The sequence below is a fragment of the Onychostruthus taczanowskii genome, unplaced genomic scaffold (assembly GCF_017590055.1).
Source record: "Onychostruthus taczanowskii isolate IOZ18803 unplaced genomic scaffold, ASM1759005v1 scaffold15, whole genome shotgun sequence".
NCBI lineage: Eukaryota > Metazoa > Chordata > Aves > Passeriformes > Passeridae > Onychostruthus > Onychostruthus taczanowskii.
The window spans coordinates 4,605,458-4,624,912 of record NW_024498685.1 but is presented as its reverse complement, the minus strand read 5'-3'; the positions used below and the strand labels follow the sequence as shown (position 1 = coordinate 4,624,912).

General features: G+C 41.3%; 1 protein-coding gene across 2 annotated transcripts in view; it reads right to left on the bottom strand.

Moving 5' to 3' along the window:
* Nucleotides 1–19,455, bottom strand: part of TBXAS1 (thromboxane A synthase 1) — a 227,858-nt gene that overhangs the window by 157,399 nt on the left and 51,004 nt on the right. The window contains exon 2 of one of the 2 annotated variants that reach the window (XM_041398879.1): nt 18,516–18,609. The exons of the other annotated variant lie outside the window; for it this stretch is intronic. Within the exon in view, the coding sequence (XP_041254813.1) occupies nt 18,516–18,609 (94 nt within the window). The remainder of the gene's footprint in view (nt 1–18,515; nt 18,610–19,455) is intronic. 2 annotated transcript variants of the gene reach the window in all.

Below are 19,455 nucleotides of genomic sequence, written 5' to 3'. Positions count from 1 at the left end.
ATCTCACTAATGGTGAATGAACTTTATTAGTTTTCTTTTCTGGCCTTCCTTAAGAGAAGTAAAACAGTCATTGCATAATTTGAAGAAGTGGAAACAAGTTCTTGTAGGACTTACAGACACGGTAGCTAAATCAAAGGAAAACAAAGATTTGGGGAGTACTCTGACAACACAGCAACACACAACAGAGTTTCTGAGGACAATAAAGTGGCGTTCTAAGAAATGAGAGTTGATTTCTTTCCCATGAAAGCGAAGCAGGGACTCCTTTCTCCAAGGAGCTTTTCCCTTCAGAAGAGTGTCCCCTTCCTTCTCAGACCTATCAACAGCAGATTCCTTTAGACCATGAAAAAGTAATTTTAAAGGATAAAATATATTAACCAAACCCATTGTGAAAAAGTCTGTCTTGGGTGCCACAGAGTGCAAACAGACTTTGAAATAAGCGTTGGAAAAATTACACATCTGTGTGCAAATCTTGCACCTTCACCTACAGAATTAGGATGACAATGATTAAGCTTTCTTTCCTGATGCAAACTCTGGGCCATCTCATACTGCTCACTAGTGCCTAAGTGGGCACTGTTTAGGCGGGTTTCAAGAAAACCTCATCTATGGGACATGAGATTACTCATTCAGTAAGCAATATCTTGGCCTCCTCAGAGACATTCCCCTCGTATAGTGCTAGGGGTCTCTGACATTGTTTATGAACTGTTTATAAAAACCATGCCACCTAATTTTCTGTGACCACCAAGTTTAAAACTATGAAACATACACTTAAGATAATCACAAGTGAAAGAACTTAAGATAATCACAAATTCAGCTCTCAGATTTTGATCTTGTATTGTGATGACGCTGACACAGAACAGTATCCAAACCACAGCACTAGACAACACGCAGAGTCCTGCATCAAGGGAAGAGACCTGGAAAGATCACTACATGTGACAGACATTAATCATGCCACTTAATGCATTACTGAAAGATACCAGGACTATTTCTGTATTTAACATGGCCAGACAAGCTCAGCTTCCTCTTGCCTAAATCCCACCGTGTATGGATGCAGCTCTCAAGCACAGAAAGAGAAAAACATCCCCAAAGATTGTAGTGGCCTCTGATGGAGAGCAGAGCATGCTGCTATCTGCAGCATGGACAGGCCAGGCATAGGCATGACAGGTCCCTTTTGCTCCCATCTATCACATGGCACCTCTGTAAAAGCCACAAGGTTAAGGACAGACATGTCAGCTTGACACACACAAGGCTTGAGGCGTGCCCATACATTCAGCAGGGCAGGAGGGGGAATGTGTCTGCAGAGCAACATCTTCAGCCTAGCCATGGGAGCAAACACTCCCAGTGCTTCACCCTGCTCCCAGAGCGACATCCACCAGGTAGGATAGACCTACCCCAAAGCACTGTGGACAGAGATGGGCTGTAAGATCCTGTGCAGAATACTTCTATCCCTTTGGGAATACAACAAACTGTAGCCCCATAGCCACATTACAGCAGGCAGTTGACTCTTCAACAATCTTAAAGTAACTGTTCCAGCAAAATCTCCTTGTCTTCATAAGGTAAGTTACTCTTCATGTTCTGTCTTGAAGCCAACCACTGTTTAAGACCCAAGCCACCCATGTGGTAGCTTGTAGGATCTGAGCACAAAAACCAGAAACACTAGGAAGCCATATCAGGCCTCCCTGGAAAGGGATTAGGAAGAGGCAGACAGAAACACACAACGCCAATCCCTGTGTGGGCTGGAGACAGGATTGCAGAGAGCATCAGGAACTGATATAGCACAAGGAAACTAAACAGGAGGCTGCAGTGGAATGAGAATTTGGGAGCTCTAGCAATCAGTAACATCACTGGCTAGTACAGGATGTGTCAAGCACAGTCAGAGTTTCAACTGTGACAATTTCATAGACAGAAGAACTCAGGTTTGGAGGTGGGGATTCAATTGGCTCCTGTCAGCCATTCATTTCTGTTTCTAGATCATCACTCAGGGCTGGATTCTGCAGCAGCACCAGAAAAAAAAATACAAAAAAACAAACCACCTTGTCAAGCCATCTGGGGCTTGCTTCTTTTTTAATGAATGATGCTGCACACCTGCAAATACCAGATACTTTTCAGAGGAACCAATGCATTTAGCTGTCCTTTCATAACTGAATTCATCTGCACACAGGAAAGGAGAAAGGTGATTGGCACCCTCATTCAGTACAACACTTATGCAGGCCTAGATGCTTTGGAATAAGGCACAAAGTCGAGGGCAACAGCTCCTCCTCCATATCCCTGTGAATTAACCACATCCCTAAGAGACTGGGCCACTGGAAGAAAGTAACCACTGCCAGGGATATAATACAACCTTTCCATCACATCCTCCCCATAAAGCGACCAGCTGGAGGGACTGGAGAGGACCACAGCACAACCAAGCTCCTGATGCTTTCATCATCTCAGATGGCAAACTGTCAGCATTCTTTTACTCTCCTGCTTCTCTTATGTACACAGTACACCTGTACAGAGCAGAGGGTCTGCACATTCCCAGGTCCAAGAGGGCAATTTATTTTAGGTAGTGTTTTCAAAGCAGGGACTTTCTGTTGAAGGTCCTCAAAGAAAAGGGGACACACGTTTGGTAAACAGTCAGAAGATAAATTGTGGGACATTTGAATGACTAAATCTCTCCAGAAGTAAGAATTAAAATAAAATTACGCAGTTAGAACAGGTGCTCAAAGTTTAAGCTTTCTGACAATAGTGTTTGTCCCACAGAAGAAGGCACGGAGGAATGACCACTAAACAACGTGACATCCATTCATGTCCTTGGAAGTAAAGGGACAATCCCACCATACCACTGGGAATAGCATGGGGCACCCTACAAAAGCCACGGGGAAGCTCCTGCCAGTACAACATTTAGCAGTAGTGCTAGCTGATCTCTAAATCCAGCTCTTGATCAACATGAAATACCACTGTGACCAAAAGGAGAACAGACTCCAGACCTACTGCCAGGACCTCAAGGACATTTCATAGACAGAGGATGGTTTAGTTGCTTAACTTCATGGAATAAAGTGGGAGGTTTTACCAATTGTGATGGTTTTGGCTAGGGTAGAGTTATTTTTTTCTTCACAGTGGCTAGACTAGGGCTATGTTTTGGATTTGTGCTGAACACAGGGTTGATAATATAGAGATATATATATAATATAGAGATGTTTTTGTTATTGCTGAGCAGAGCCACTCTAAAAACTTGGCTTCTTCATCATGGATTTGTGTTAATGCCTCTTTTTAACTCAAGATATAAATTACAGGGTTGATGTGGAAGTAAAGAGCAAGACCCAGATGAAGAGTGTATATATCAGTCCTCTGACTCTCCTGCCAAAATTTCAGGCTAAAAATGTTATACCTACACCTCCTTACATGTAGGAAAGTATCTCTATATATTCATAACAACCTCAGGTTATTATTTATACGACAATGTAGGATGCACAAGAGAGCCAGGTCCCCTAAAATACAGGCAAATATCTCAGCTCCTGCAGAACAAGTCATTCCTAGAGGATGATAGATTGAATTCAATTAAGAGAACAGATATGAAGCACTGTCTTTAGAGCAGAGTTCCTCTCTCCCGCAAATCCTTAACAGAGTAGCTGGACATTCCGTTTCGTTACATGCCAAAATCTTCGTGCCTTGTAAAGAAAGAGGCAGGAAGAGGAATGTTAACGACCTCTTTTTACAGTAGCCAGTTGTCAGAGGGGGTGGGAGAAAACAAGCCACACAGAAAACAATTGCCAATTTGTGGTCTTGACCATTTAAAAATGGATCCCAAAATAGTCTGCTGAATTGTTTCACCCGGAGCAAAATTACCCATGAATACATATGCATGCACACAAAAACAACATCTCTTGACGCAGTGCTGATGGTGACTGCAGTCAAGGAAGAAGCGTTATTGCATTCCACATTGTGAAAAGACCACAATGCAGTAATTATTCTGAAAGGTTTTCACAAAGCACAATTATTAAGCTAACATTATCCTATTATTGTTTGTTGCTATGGAGATAATATAATCAATATATTTTCTGGATTGATATTTTTAATACTACTAGCACATTGCCCAATATAGCAAGATTTAACTCAATGCATTAACTGATTTGAGTTTATGATTGGCAAAGTCTTGAGGCAATAGATTGCAATCCATCTCATGCCTATTATTCTATCAAGACACTTAATGTCAAAGTCTCTGCTGCAAAAGCAAGTTTACTTGTTGAAAATGAGGAAAAGGATAACAAATCTGTCTGAAGAGATGCAATCTTTTAAGCATGAATTTAACGCTTATTTCTATTTTTCCTAAACCAAATGAAAATTACCAAACTGACTAAAAAAGTAATAGAAAAGCAAGTTGGGTTTGAACTCTCAACTTAAGGTACTTATTTATTCCACTGGGGATGTTTTGACGCATTATCCTCCTACTTGTAACATAAGCTTTTCCTGCAGCAACAGGGACCCTGGGAAGGTGGCATTGATTGTGGCACTGTGCCAGAGGCCACTGGGTGCCAATGCAGTCCACAGCCCTTGTCACCCTCTTCCTGTACATGCTCAGGAACCACTGGCTACCTGTGCCCATGCCCAGTGAACACAGAGGGCACTTGGCTCTTGTTCTCAATGGTTGTTGAAGCAAAATTCTTACAGCCACAGTCCTCTGCTTCCCTGCCCACAAAACTGCAAGCACACTTCCTTTCTTTCAAGTCTCCCTCTCCAGATAATAAACTTTCAGCATATCAAGGGAATTCTCTTGTCTTAGGACAGTGGTAAGTCCACACAAACCCAAGTCTCAGTAATATAATATATTGAGACTTCAATTCTGACACTGTTGTTCCAGTCTGTTACCTTGCCTGTCAAAAGATGGGCTCATCACTGTCAAACATCTTAAAAGCCTTTTAACATACATTGCCTATAATTGTTCAGAGAAGGATTTTATCATGTTTTCCCTTCCCATATGACCATACTGTGATGAATTGCCTTTTCATCTTTTTAGTCATAGAATAGCTTGGGTTGGAAGGGACCTTTAAAGGTCTTCTAGTCAAACCCCCCTTCAATCAGCAGGGACACCTTCAACAGGATCAGGTTGCTCAGAGACCTCTCCCAAGTTTTCAGGGATGGGAAACCTCAGTTTCCAGAAACCTGAGTCCTAAAAGTGACTACATTTTTTCAGCATAGTATATGCTTAAGACAAAATTAAGTGCAGCAGGCTAGACTCTGCATAACTAAATAAAAGACGTTGTAGCAACATTTAGAGGTACCAACACCTGTTAACTCCTGTGACAAGTCCTATGGTGACATTTTTGAGTACCAAAGCATGGCTTTAGCTGCCTTGGGTTAAACACCAGTACATAAGCATTTTGTCCATGGAGCATACAGATGCTTGATAAAATGTGAAATCACAGCAATTCCACCTTCTCCCTTCCCTAAAGGCACTGGATTGGGTGGTCTTGTCTTTCTATGTAAAATAGGTTGTGGCTCAGTAATGTAACTTTTGGACTGTCTGGAGGGGATCCATCAGGAATGATCATTCACAGATTAAATATGCTGCCTATGCAATGCAACACATCTGGCCCTTCTGGCCCAGGGGATAAGTAATAGAGTTAGGAATGCACATTCCCAGCCCATCCCCTGCAAGTCTGCTGTGCTGACACTGATCCATGCAGATCTACGGCTGGTTCGTGAGCCACCTCTGCCCTCCCTGCTCTAGCTGGCACAGGTCATTGTCTGCCATCACATTTCTCAGTGATGCCACTTGTATTCTAAATGATACCGAATTGCCATCTGGGCATGTGCCACAGTGTACAAAATAACCACATTGGGTTGCTTGCCTTCCCACCTTGTTACTTTTATGCTGATTTATAAATGTTTTTTCTGCTGGACAGGGTTTAGACAAGCACCCTAGAGACTGTCCTGGTTCAGAAAGGGTGTAGAGTTTCAGCACTGTGAGGGTGTGACCGTGCTGTTATTCCATTGCTGTGAGGAGCTTTCAGCAGCAGAAGTCAGGCACCTTTCTGTTCACTCCCTTATTGGAAGGAGCAGGGCAAGGGAAGCAGCTTATTTGGACTTTAGTTTCCTCCTGGTGCTAAAACTAGCATGGATACTCATTCAAACAGGCTACTGTCACATGTTCAGCCTTAAAGGACACCATCTGCTAGTGCATCCGCACAGTAAAGTACTGCTTAAGACACACCTCTCTGTCAAGTATAAAGAAAAACCTCATTTGTTTCAAACACCGACTGCCTGCTGTCCACCACAACGCCTTAGCATGCAACAGCCCAGAAACTGTGCAAAAATAAAAACTCATTTAGCTGGAGTCAGGCAGGGAATATCAATTCTGGTAACAGGAATGATACAATTACGTTCCTTAGCAATTAGTCTCGATAAGAGACAGACAGTATCTCTAGTAAATTGTCTGCAGGCCAAATTTTACCAGTCTCATTCACACTGAGCAGAGCCTACTAGCAAGACCCCCTTCATCTCAGTGCTGGGGGAATAAGACACTACTTTGAAAAGTAAAGCAATCAGCATCAAGCTGAAAATGTTGAGTTGCATCACACTGCTCTATTAAACCCTGTAATTGCTGAGTACCTCTTTCTAGCCAAAGTTTACTTTTTTTTTTAATTTGGTCAAATCATAAAAATTATTATTATTACTCCACAACACAGAGGTTGAACTTTGCTGTTGGAGGGTAACCTCACACGTAGCAGAGTCATGCAGCAGCAAAAGACATGGCACTGAGACATCTCTTAGGGGGGGGAAGTCTCTTCCCTGCACAGCAGGACTTCTCCTGGAGCTCAGATTTACCAGCCTACCTGTCCCCAGACACCATATTGATCCAGGAAGATACTGGGATCCTCCAACCTTAACTCCATGACTTTTCCTTCACACACTAGGAAAAATTTCTGCACCAAAAGGGCTGTCAAGCACTGAGCAGGCTGCCTAGGGAAGCAGTTGAGTCACCGTCCCTGGAGGTATTTGAAAGACATGTAGACGAGACACTTAAGAGACATGGTTGGTGGTGGATTTGGCACTGCTGGGTTAGCGGTTGGACTCGAGAATCTTTTGCAACCCAAAAGACTCCATGCACAACACAACCTTAGTGGGAACAGAGGAAGGGCAGCCTTACACAGGTCCAACCATGCTGCAAAAGGTTCTTGTAAACTGCCTTCTCTACTGCCTCCACAGCTAAATATAATTGAACCTGAAACACTTGGCCCATGTTTATGCAAAAAGGTGGATTTGAGATGGGAGGTTGGAGGGGAAGCCTGCACCACACGTTGCAGAGCTCCCTTGCCGGCTCCAGAGCAGTGCTGTGCTCTGGGAGACAGGAGCTGTTCAAATGTTTTGACAGAACACGCCGATTCCTCGGGAATGTTTTTATTCTAGTCGATGTGCCAATTCCGCACAGATTTCCAGCAGAAAGCAGGCAGACTGTCTGGGTCTGCTGAATTAAAACGACTTCACCCAGAAAGAAGAAAAAGTTGTATTTTCAGACTATTTTTACTCAATCCATCATTGTATTTGTTTTAGTCAGTTTGTTGGATTGTTTTCGATTTTACCTGCAAATTCCATTTTTTAGCAGGATCAAAAGACAGGCCAAAAGGCATCAAAACACTATAGAAAATTAAGCTCAATAAAAAGACCTCTGAAGACTTTTGAAATACAATTTTGTACGTAAACAATGCAAAGAGATAAACAGGGAAACCCAAAAATTAACCATGTTCTAACTAGAACTGCTTAGTCTGATTCTGCGAGAACCCAAAACCTCCATTTTTGCATTTGCGGTTGACTTTCAAAGGCTTTCTTTTTTCCCTTTGCCTTAGGGAGTTATTTATAGGGCTATTATAATTTGAGGTCTGGTCTTCTCGTGGCAGGTCCTCCATCCAGGAAATGAAATAGCATTAGAAAATGAAATCTCACGTTTATGAGGTCTTAGAGATGGCTCCCTGGGGCACTAGAGAGGAAAAAAAGAGGTAGGGAAAAATATAAACACAAATATAACTACAAGATACTTGCAAGGTCCCTAATTCTATCTGTGATGAACTTTATGAGACTCTTTATTAAAATAGAGACCTCTGGTATAAGGTCACCAACAACTTTTTTTTCCCGAAAGCTCTCCCGTTTCCCCCTTGTCTGTGATCAACTGCCTTTTCCACTCCACCTTGGCTGCAAGGTGCTTCTGCCCTAGACTGCCTTCAGAAGTGGAACAAAAATAAGGATAAATCAAGTGCTACCCTTCCTCCTTCTGCCTCATCACACACTTTTCACAACGTACCACATGTTGCAGCGTATTAACAGATCAAGGAAGGTGTGTTCACGTCTCTGCAAAAATCATGTATCAATCACCAATTTCTTATTCATACTCCTTTGTGCTTTTTTCCTAGACTACTCTCTAGAGCCACAACATCCCTAATCCTCTCTGGGGCTTACAGGTTCCCACTGCTTCCTCTCAATATACAGAAATAAAAGTAAATAGAGGAAAATCAGGGATGACTTTGGGGCTCACCATCCCATTTCTCTGTGTGTCCAAAGAGAGACTTCCCTCAACATCTTTTCTACATCTACATTTTTACCTCAATTTACCTCAACAATAGCCCTAAAACAAATAAATTCAGGTACTAGTTAAGTAAGCAAACCAATACTACTTCTCTTACATTAAGTAGTTTATTAACAGATATCAAAAATGTAAAACATAAAACTCTACAAACAGGACAACAATAAGGTTTCTTCTACTAGTACACAAACATAGGTGTGAAAATTCTGATGGAATATATTGCATAAACCTATCTAATAATTCAAAATCCATTCATAAGAACATACAACAATTAAAGGAAAATATAACTAAAATCAAAATTGATGATAGAACATAATTAAATGATCTACCCAATAAATTAAACCTTACACCATAATAAAAAAAAATTAAAATAGATAATTAAGTTTAATTATCATCATCATTATAAAAATACCTTACCTATTCCGATACAGACAAAAGATAATGAACAAAACCATCAAAGGAACATTCTTAATACAAAAAGAAGGGGGAGATGTTGGAATCTGAAATGCAGGGAATTCTCAGAACTTTGGGCCTGTAAGCCAAAGCTTAGAATTAAACACAGGATTTGTTCTGAAACCTTAGAAAAGGTTTCTAGACTTAGGTACTAGAAATGAGAATGTGGATATATAGCTTAAAGCAGAAACACATTAAGAAAATTTAGAGTTTAAGACATAGAAAAAATGAAAGTAGCTACGAAGCTAAATAAGAAGTTTAGAATACGATTCTGTAGGTTTGTGTATCATAAAATGATTAACTAAGAGAACTTACACTGTAGCATGAGTCCACAAGACAAAATATTTAAGGATTGGATCAAAAACATAAATATCCTTATTAACAGTGTTTTATTAGTCAATAAATCCTTAAAAAGACTTATAACTAGGGGTCTTATGACCTTCTGAACCATACAGTAAAAATGCAAGCCAAATTCACCCTTCCTGTATGTGTAGAAGACAAGAAAAATAAACCACAATCTAAAAACTCAGAGCTCCCATCTCTAACTCATTCAAAATTCCTTGAAAAATCCCCATATTTTCCCTTTCGAGTGGAACAGGAAAAGCACCATTCAGCAGAAGAATAACACCTATGTTTAAAGTCCCACTCAACTTCACAGAGAATATTTCAACTCATCATTGCATGTAACTTCTTATAGTTCCTTTACCCTAACTTTTACTAATCCTACCTAAATCAACCCAGGCATCATCCTGTCTATGAAAGTTAACCATTTTCTAGACACAGAATCAAAATAATACTATCAGATATAATACACAAAACCTATGGAAATTCAGCAAATAGCAAAGACTATTTTGCAATTATCTTAATGTTTATTTCTTGCATACTCTATTAAAAAAATACATAGTTGGGAATATTTTGAAACATGTAGCTCAGCTTCTTTTTCTCTTGTTTATAATTTTCAATTTTCTTGTACTAATGTAAAATAAGTTACTAATGTTCAGCAAGTTGTTTTTGCTCCCTGAGTATTTAAAACTGTCCCAGGACAACTGTCCAAAGAACACTTTACTTCTTCCTCTGCCTTATTATAAATCTCCTAAAATGCATAGACTATTACAAAATTACAAAATCTAAGCAGGAAAAAAGGCTAATAGTTAATAAACAAAATGAAAACTTCGAAAGTCCAAGGACAACCCAAGACTATAATTAATTCACTCATCCATTCATCAGCGTTGTATGACAACAAAGACAGAAAGAAAATACAGCAATTTGAAATACATTTCTTTTTAAAGCACACAGGTTTGTTTAAGCTTTCTGTTGATTTTTCTTTTCTAAAAACCGACAACCCAAAAAACCACATAGCCACAATAAAAACCCAATCAAGTCTCAAACCCCTGATTAGATTCCAACTCTAGTTGTTTCTTGTTTTGCATTACCATCTAAATCTAGACATGTGCCAAGGCCTCTGAGGCTGTGGAGAAACAGATTAACTTTTGAACTTTCTACCTCTCCAATAAGATCAGTCCTGTCTTACTCTTCAGTGTCTTTCTAGGCAACTCGTGTTTCTGGATCAAGCTGCAGAAATGCTTATCAAAAAAAAAAAAAATTCAAAATAAAAAGCTCTCCAGAAAATAGCTTTTCATTTATTTCTGAGAAATTAGGAGAACACTGAGCACACAATGGCCAGCTTACAGCCATGCCACTTTGCAGCTGCTGAAGCCCTCACAGCCCTGCACAGTGCTCACTCTACAAACTTGCCCTGCCTTTCCATCATCACATCCATTTGACTACAGGCCACGAGTATGACCTAATTTCACACTCGGTACCTCTTAGGAAAAGTTATATTTCAACTCTACATCCTGCCTGGGAAGGCGGAAAGTGGAAAGAACTCAGAAGGTCATGGGTCTTATAAAGCTACTGGGTGGTGATGCCATCCAAAGTGCACAGGCACATCACAGGCAACCAGAAGGCAGGCACACAATGAATACCAGGGATTTACCAGCACGTGTTTGAACAGGCAGTTCTCCAAAGCCTTCTATTATTCATTTTAATACAAAGCCTTGCAGAAACCAAGCCTATCTAGATGCAGCAGCTCAGACCCACAGCAGCTGTACCTGCCTATTCCCAGAAAAGACAGGGAAGTATCTTGCTTGTCAACCTTTCAGGAAGACTTGCTGTACAGAAAGCCAGCTTCTTATCTGAAAAGACATGTTATGCTGTAAACATTTCTAGTGGAGCTTGGGTTAGTAGCACTTGTAAGAAAACCATAATGAAAATAAATTGTTATGTATTTACCCATATGCTGAGGAGCATATGGCTAATGCGTTTAGACACTGCTAATGAAGTTAAGACTCTGCTAAATTTGTTGGCTCATGGATAACAACTGCTCACAATACCCAATCTGAGCCTGCTATAATTTTAGCATTACAACTGATCCCTGGCCATTATTATACATACTGGTCTTGCTGACATAGAAGAACTGGACTTCTGGATGTGGCATTCTTCACATGCAATAAGAAGGTGAACAGCACAGAATGGTTCCAAACTCCAAATTGACAGGTAATGTGAGCAAGTTACAATTTCATGTAAAGGAACAAAGTTGCTCTTATTCATTGTATCCTTGACGCTGTTGCTTTCTTTCCTAATTTCAAGATTTTATCTATTCCAACCCCTCTCCTTCCAGGCCAGCTCAACTACAGGCAAAGCTGAAGAGAAGACAGTCACATTCAATAAATAGTCCTGCTTTTTCACATTCACATGTAAAAGCTCATTGAGTTTACTACAACAGCTATTGGAATCCTCCTGTTCAAACATCCCTACTTTGCTGCTTTTCAAGATGAGGATCCCTACTTCTTCTGGAGCTCAAGGTAAAGTCCAGTTTGTGACTTCACTGGTTCTACCTGTAAGCTACTACCTTTGCAACTACACATTATCCCATTCTCTCAGCCCAAACACTGTGTAGCTCAGCTGTTTGGTTTACTGCTGCAGCATGTCAGGCCAGAGCTGGCTTTAATTTAGCAGTACACACTGCTTGAAGAGCAGGCTGCGTAGCAAATTCCAGAGGGTTATGTGCAACCCTCTGGAACGTGCAAATGATAATGATGAACGTGCAAATATACTTTCCAAAAGACATAACATGTGGCAAACTTCCCTAGACCATTCTCACGAGCCAGGTGTCATTTTAATGGTGCATACCTCTGCTGTCACTGATCTTGAGTAGTCATATGGCAGCTGCCACCAAAAACCCATCAGAGGACAGTGGTCAAGGATGGCATAGAAGCAAAGTATCCTTCAGTGCTGTTATCTTGGGACCACCGCACTCAGATACTTTCATTCATAGGCCAGAACTCAGGCCTGGCATTAATTCACAGCCCCAGTTCCTCTGTGAATATTTCAAAACAATATGAACTCCCTCTGGCCTTGGAGCATCCCAGTCCATTCAAGACAGCAGTGATATCAGCTTCCCCAAGTCTAACAGGCCCCAGAGAAGTTGTCAAAACTATTTCACCATAACTTGACCAAAAAGCAGACCTGTCTATTCCAGAGCATCACCTTTACTATTTTGCAGGTGGATAAAAGAGGCTCAAGGTGAAGAAAAAGAAAGAGATTTGCTTACCTAGAAAAGAAGAAAGCTGTGCCCCAGTCAGATTTGCCCAAACACAGAGTATGAGGAAAGCCAGGAGCATGATCAGGGAGTCTCTTCTCACTCGCTGTGCTGCCACAGACATCATCCCCTTTCCACTTCAGAGCTACCAGTTTCCTCAACCATTACCTCTTCCCCCCTTGCAGCATTTAATAAGGCAGGCATGAAGTGTGTCAAAAAGAACAACCAAAGCATGGGTTAAGTGATACCAAAACCATGATGATGGTCATCAATGAGGTCTACATCTCCTTGTAAGGTAGCTGCCAAGATCTATGGGAAGCATTCACACAGTCCTGCACAAAAATAAATGTTAGAGCTGCTCTAGGAAAAAGCCACACCGTTCTTTGTAATACAAAAAAGAATTGCTTGTTCCCTCAAAGGAAGAATGGTATAGTCCAGAAGAGCAAAGGCATCTGTCATGACAACTACCACCTTCATTGCATAGGTCACCATTATTTACCAGTAAGGCAGTGATGATTCATCCCCTTTTTCTATCACATGAAACCTACAGGTTGCTTTGTGCACCCTAACACTGTCTCAGCATTCATAAATGTTATTTAAAGTTGATGTCACATTCATAGCAAACAAGTTATGGGAAACACTGCAAGTGCAAAGAAGCCAAGGACACAGTGTCTCTACAGAAGGGTCTCTGAGGTGCACACACTGCTCCCGGACACAGGCTCACCCTCCTGAGACCCCCACCAGTGCAGGGACAAGCTGGGGTGAGCTACAGCACAGCTCTGCCTGATGCTCATCTCGGAAACTGAGATCCTTGCTGAAGGCTGCAAACAGCATTTAGTCAAGTGGGAGACAGCCAATTGTCTCAATGTCTTGATTTCCTGCTTTAGGTTCCCACAAAGAGACACTGAACCAACTTTGTCAGGTTATCTGACAATGCTAACATCTGATCAAAGGTAACATAGACTATCAGGTGAAACTAGGAAAATACACATCTTTAAAGGGGAGAAAGACTGGCTTTATAGATGTAGAAATACAAACCCACGTCTAACCCCAGGTTTTCTTCCTGTTGCAGACAGTGAAATGGCTAGGTTTGGATCTGCACCACATACATGTACATGCCTCCCAGTCTAGGATGGTGGCATTCCCAGGATGTAAGAGAAGACCTGGATCACCCCAAGAGGTCTGTTCTGGCAGTCAGCAGCCCACAGCAGATGTACACAGGCATCTTGGGGAGGTAGACAGGTTGGTTGGTGATGCCACAGCTAACCTTTCTGGTTCCACACAAATAGCTATCAAGTTGCAAACACACACTCCCTATCTCATTCTTCTGTTGTTTATCTTCACAAAGAAACACAAAACCATATGCAGGCTTTCACTGTCAATATAAGTCATATTATTCTTGTAATTCAATCCAGGTCCAGAGCCTGAGAGCTCCTTTTCCTCCCTTTGCCCCCTTTTTGCTCCCCTCACCGTTTGCCTCTCTCCAACCTTGTTTAGGTTTGAATGCTGTGTCATTAAATTCCAGAGCAGTAAACACTGCAGCGTCTCTCTCTAAGCACCCATACAGTGCTTTCTAGGCTAAAAACTAAACATGGGGTAATTTCATTCCTGCAAGAACTCTGCCTTTTATTTTCCTTTACGTCCAACTTGAAGGATGCTTTTGGCAGATGTGTAGTGAAGATAAAAAAAAAATATGTTTGCTCTCGGCTTCCTCCTTGCACTCCCCCCATTTCCACTCCCACCCATCAGCCATAAAACAACATAGCCCAGCCAGATCCCAAACTGAAAGCAAGACAAAGCACCCACACAGCCCCCACTTCCATTCAGCAGAAATGGGCCGCTCCGGGGTAGCCCAGGATCTACAAGTAGGCCAGACTGGAATAAACAGAGTAAACAAAGGGTATCCTGTCCAAGCTGAGAGGGGCTAAAGAGAGGGATGTCTTTCATTAACATGCAAGGCAGGGATGCAAGCACACAGACAGTCAAAAGCATCACTGGAGCTTGCTAGGAGTAATAGGAAGAAAGCAACACATGATCACGCCGCTGTAAGGACCCAAAGCACATCACTCAGCTGCACATCCCACCTACCAAGGACCAAAACCAGCCAGCAACCCGCACACCCAGCACCACCCCAAAACATCAGGGCAGCCCCAAACTACTGCAGCACAGTGTGGCTCTCCAGGAGGCTGAGTAGGGAGCAGCGTGTGCAGGTACAGAACCAGGCGACCAGGGCCCTGCAAATGTCAGAGCCAATGACATTTAAAACCAGCATAGCTGTCATGTTAGGAAAGGAGAGGGAAAGGGGGAGAAAAGCACAGCACAGCCATAGCAACAGGTCGAGTGTTTGCCAGAGAGAAAGGGTGATGCAGATATGTGGCTTCTCAGTTTTCAGCATTTGTCACATAATAAAATCATTAGCCTGAGAATTTGGCTAATAAAAGAGTTTGGTTTAGTTTTTCTGCAACCTGCTGCTACAAAGCCCATAGAGATCCACATGTGAAAGTCCATGCTGTGTATACCCCTGTGTCAACCGTTACACAGCTATCACAAACAACCCTCATGTTTTTCCAGACTTATAGGAAAAATGCAGCACATGGAGAGGTGAGCAAACAGTCAGGAATTTGTAGCAAAACAGCAGCCTGTCGGCTGCAAGTCTGCTCAGTTACTGGAAAAAATTGAACATGCTGCTTTTTTAAAGCAGCCTAATCATATTTACTATTACGTCAGACTTACCCACCACAAATTGTTCTCATGCAATGGAAGAATTTTTAATCTAATACCTTGGACTCAGATAATTTCCCAGCTGCAGAACTGCAATAATTTCCTATCTTCCCGTTGTTGAGATAAGCTGATTAACTTGGATATGTTTTAGTTTCAGAGTGTGATTATCTCCCTTTATTTTACTTGAGAGAGAAGGGTGACTTACAGTAAAATAACTTTGTTTTCCCCAAGTCAGCTCTTAAACTCTCCTTTTCTGTGATGGAGATAGCTCTTTCCTGTTGCATTTTCCTTAGCCCCTTTACTTTCCACACTTCCTCTCTCGGAGACACTACATTAACAGCTACTATTATTTTACTCAAAGAAAATACACTGTTCAAGAAATCTCTGAAATAATTCTTAAAAACAAATAAAGATCTCATGAACAAAATATTTTATTGTTTAGAATACCTTTGAAAGTTTATTAAATACCCCACAACCCAGCACTACTGGTAAAATCCTGCTTGCACTGTTCCTTTGTTTCAGGCACATTTAAAGAAGAATTGCAAAAAATAGATGAGGCCTGAAGCTCTGATTACATGCACAGTGCAGCAAAACAGGAAACTCCATTTATTTCAGTAGAAGTGATTTACACCCAAGTAAGGGAGAAGACAAGCAAACCCTTGAATTTATACCACTACAAATTGTAAAATTCTGCTTATACAATCTTGGTAAGATTTTTTAACATTTAATGTTTTTTCTTAAACTCCCTGTCATAGATTTACTCTGTTATGTCAAAGGGACTTCCTCTCCTGCTTTATTTCTTTTCCTTGCATTTCTAGCAAACATATTCTACGAGAAAAGCCTGAATCCATACGATGAGGACACTTTTTGGACTGCAAGGCTGCATATGTTGAAGCCTCTTGATTTCCTTTTGTCTTCCAGATCTCACTTGTGTTCAGGGCTTTTCAGCCTGTGTTAATTTGCAGACCAAATTCAACACTGAAAATGTACAAATGACACACATGCAGATTCCCATACGGCACATATCATTTCATTCCTCTTAGTCATCATTCATTAATTCCTTTGAAATAAATGTTCGTGGTTGAAAAGCACTAGTTTGATGATTTAATGGGAGTGTGGCTCATGTGTTTTCCCTGCACAAGACTAGCAATACTAAGAAAGAGCCAGCCTGTTTTAAAGGGAGACCCTCCAAACAGCTATTTTGGTGGAAAGAGAATGGTTGCATAAACATGGAAGGGCAAGAACTTCTTAATATTATATATGGAGCAATAGAAAAAAAAATCAACATTTTTTTACTTCCTATTTAAAAAAAATGTATATAAAGTAAACCCAACCCCAACAAGCCTGTATTGATGCACAGCAGTGTCCCTCACAGCTAAGCCCCTAAAACCATCCCTATTTCCAGGAAGGTGATGGGCAAACCCTGGTTCTCACATGGGGGAAAGAGAAAGTGGACAACGTCCTCTACTGACTGCAGTGAGGGCACTTGTGTCCCTGAAAATGCTCTCATAGACAAGAGCTTGCAGTACAAAAGCAGAGCTCCCATTACGGCTCCTTGCTATGGGCACTATTCTAGGAAATCAGCCCCAGGAGCACATCCAGAAAAAAATGGCAAAATACACGAGAGGAGGAAGAAAAATTACCAGGAGCCTGGGCTCCTCCCTGCCCATTCCTACTGGCAGTGATAGCATGGTAGAGAAGATGGGTGGTGAAATGCCAGAGTGCTGGACTTGCAGCCTGGCAGTGCTTGTGGCTTTGCACCACTCGACTCCATTTCAAAACAGTTGTTTCTTGGTATCCCCCAAGATACAATTTCTCAGCTACCTTTATTTTTCTTCCTAAAAGGCAGTAAAATTAAGGTTAACTTTTTTGCATTAGTCTGATTTAAGTTAATTTAATGAATGCTATTCTAGTCATGAAATTTGCCTAAGAGATCATATGATCATTTTGGGTAACTTCCCAAAATCTTTACACTTCTATGCTGGTACAGGGCATGCCTATCTAAAACATACTGAAATAACTTGGTCTCTAGGTACCTTTACCTAACAGCAAGCGTTAGCAGCTAAGTAATGATATCTGGATTTCACCACTAAGGAGCTACAGAATGAGTGGCTCTCTGCCCCCCAGCTGATTTGAAACCCAAAGAGTGAAGGTGAACAGGTCCATATCCCATACCACCAGAATCCCCTGTAAGTTAAAGTCACCCTGCCAATTCCAGCTCAAATTAATCTAGAGCAGATTAAGTCTACCTTTTATGCTATTTTCTAAATGAAATCAGATGTACATGTAAAACTAGTATTTAAAAGGGTTTTACCTAATAATCAGTCAGGTATCGACAGAACAATCACCATGAAGATCAAGGTAAGAGGCAATATATTCTCATTAATAATTCAAATCTCAGCATGGATATCGATGACCATGCACTTAACAGAGAAAACTGGGCAGCAGATGGAGCTGGCCCAGATTTCCTGAAAAGTTGTTGGGCTGCAACAGAGACACACTGGAAAGATTTTACTGTAAGATCCAACCAGAGAAACGGCAGCTCCCCATTATTAAGTTATCTTGGACCCTCAGCAATGCCACTGAAATGGAACAAGGAACAAAACACAGCATTAGCAGTCTATTGAAAGAGGATGGATGAGAAAAATAAGGGAATAAAATCTAGAAGCAAAATGCCACCACTTCCTCTTCCTCACAGCCCTAATATTTGCAGCAGAGAGCAACAAAATTCAGCAGTACCTAATTCCAGTTACTGCTTGGGAGCAATCAACATAAAAGGCTTTGAAATAAATGTGTACAATCGGCAAAAGCGCAAACAAACAGAAAGGTTGTAGGAGCCAAAACCACTCAGAACAAACCAGTTGTGGCTAGTTAACATAATCTGCTCTATTCACATAACTAAGTTTGTTTCACTGAGGGCATGAACTTCCTTGGAAAAGCTCAAGTAATTAGCTGCAGGAGCTTACACATTTTCTTTCCCTCAAGTTTATGTTACCTTGGCATTAGAGCTGCTTACACACAACTGCTTCTACCAATTCATTCAAAAAGCTGAGTTTTCCTTGTCCTTTCCAGAGGGACATGCCTGAAGAGGTGGTACCAGTGAAATGAAGGATTCCCTTCAATTCCTCCTGCCTCCTATCCACTCTTCCCATCACTCTGATTGATACAAAGAAAAATGTAGCCTACCTCACGGAAAAAGAGCAGGTTTCCAATGAAAGGAAGAGGTGGAGGATGTCGGATCCCTACTCTGCTTAGTTTGGAGAATGCAGATGTGGAGTACCTGGAAAAAAATAAGGTAGTAAGTCAATCTTGGATCTTGATAGGACTTGTTGACACAGTAACTAGCTCAGATGACTTCCCTGGATTCAGAAAGGAAGAAGAAGCTTTCTGTGTTGGTCACACAGAACTGCCAATGTGATTACATTGCTTGGCAGCTCCTCAGGTCACAAAAGTAAATGCAATACACTGGTGCTTCAGAGAGGGCAAAAGGACCAAGTGACTCAAACACAAGCCTGCAAAATTGAGCAGTGGAATGAGAGAGCTGCTCCTCTTCCCACAGAAGCAGCTCTTCCTACTTCTTGTAAGTCAGAAGTGACTCTCCAAAGCTACATGATGTTACAAAAGAGATCAAAAGAAGCATTTGGGGCTTGACTTCTGTGGCACTGTTGGGAAAGGAACAAGACAGATTTTCGGATTATTTTCTTCTTCCATCACCTCTACCTATACAGATCACAGAACAAAAATTCAAACCAGTCTCAGTTGTCCATGAGCCAAGACACTGTCAGTATGTTCAAGTCAAATCTAGTATTTGGGCCAGATATGCTGATTAAGTGATTTTTTAGAGCTGCCAGTCAGCAAATTAAACAAATATAAAAAAATACAGGGAAACAAAACCCAGACTGAAAAGCTTCATGCATCCCTTGTTTCAGATGAAACTGTGGCATGTTGACAGGGACAATACTAGAAAAAAGGAAAAAGAAAACCCCAACCCCAGAGCCTCTCTTTTTCCTTCCCCTCCCCCTTCCTTAATACAAACAATGGATTTAAGTCAATGGACTTCAATTAGTGAAACCTGAAAGAGCAGGAGCTAGCAGCAGCAGCTTTGATTACCCAAAGACACAACTTT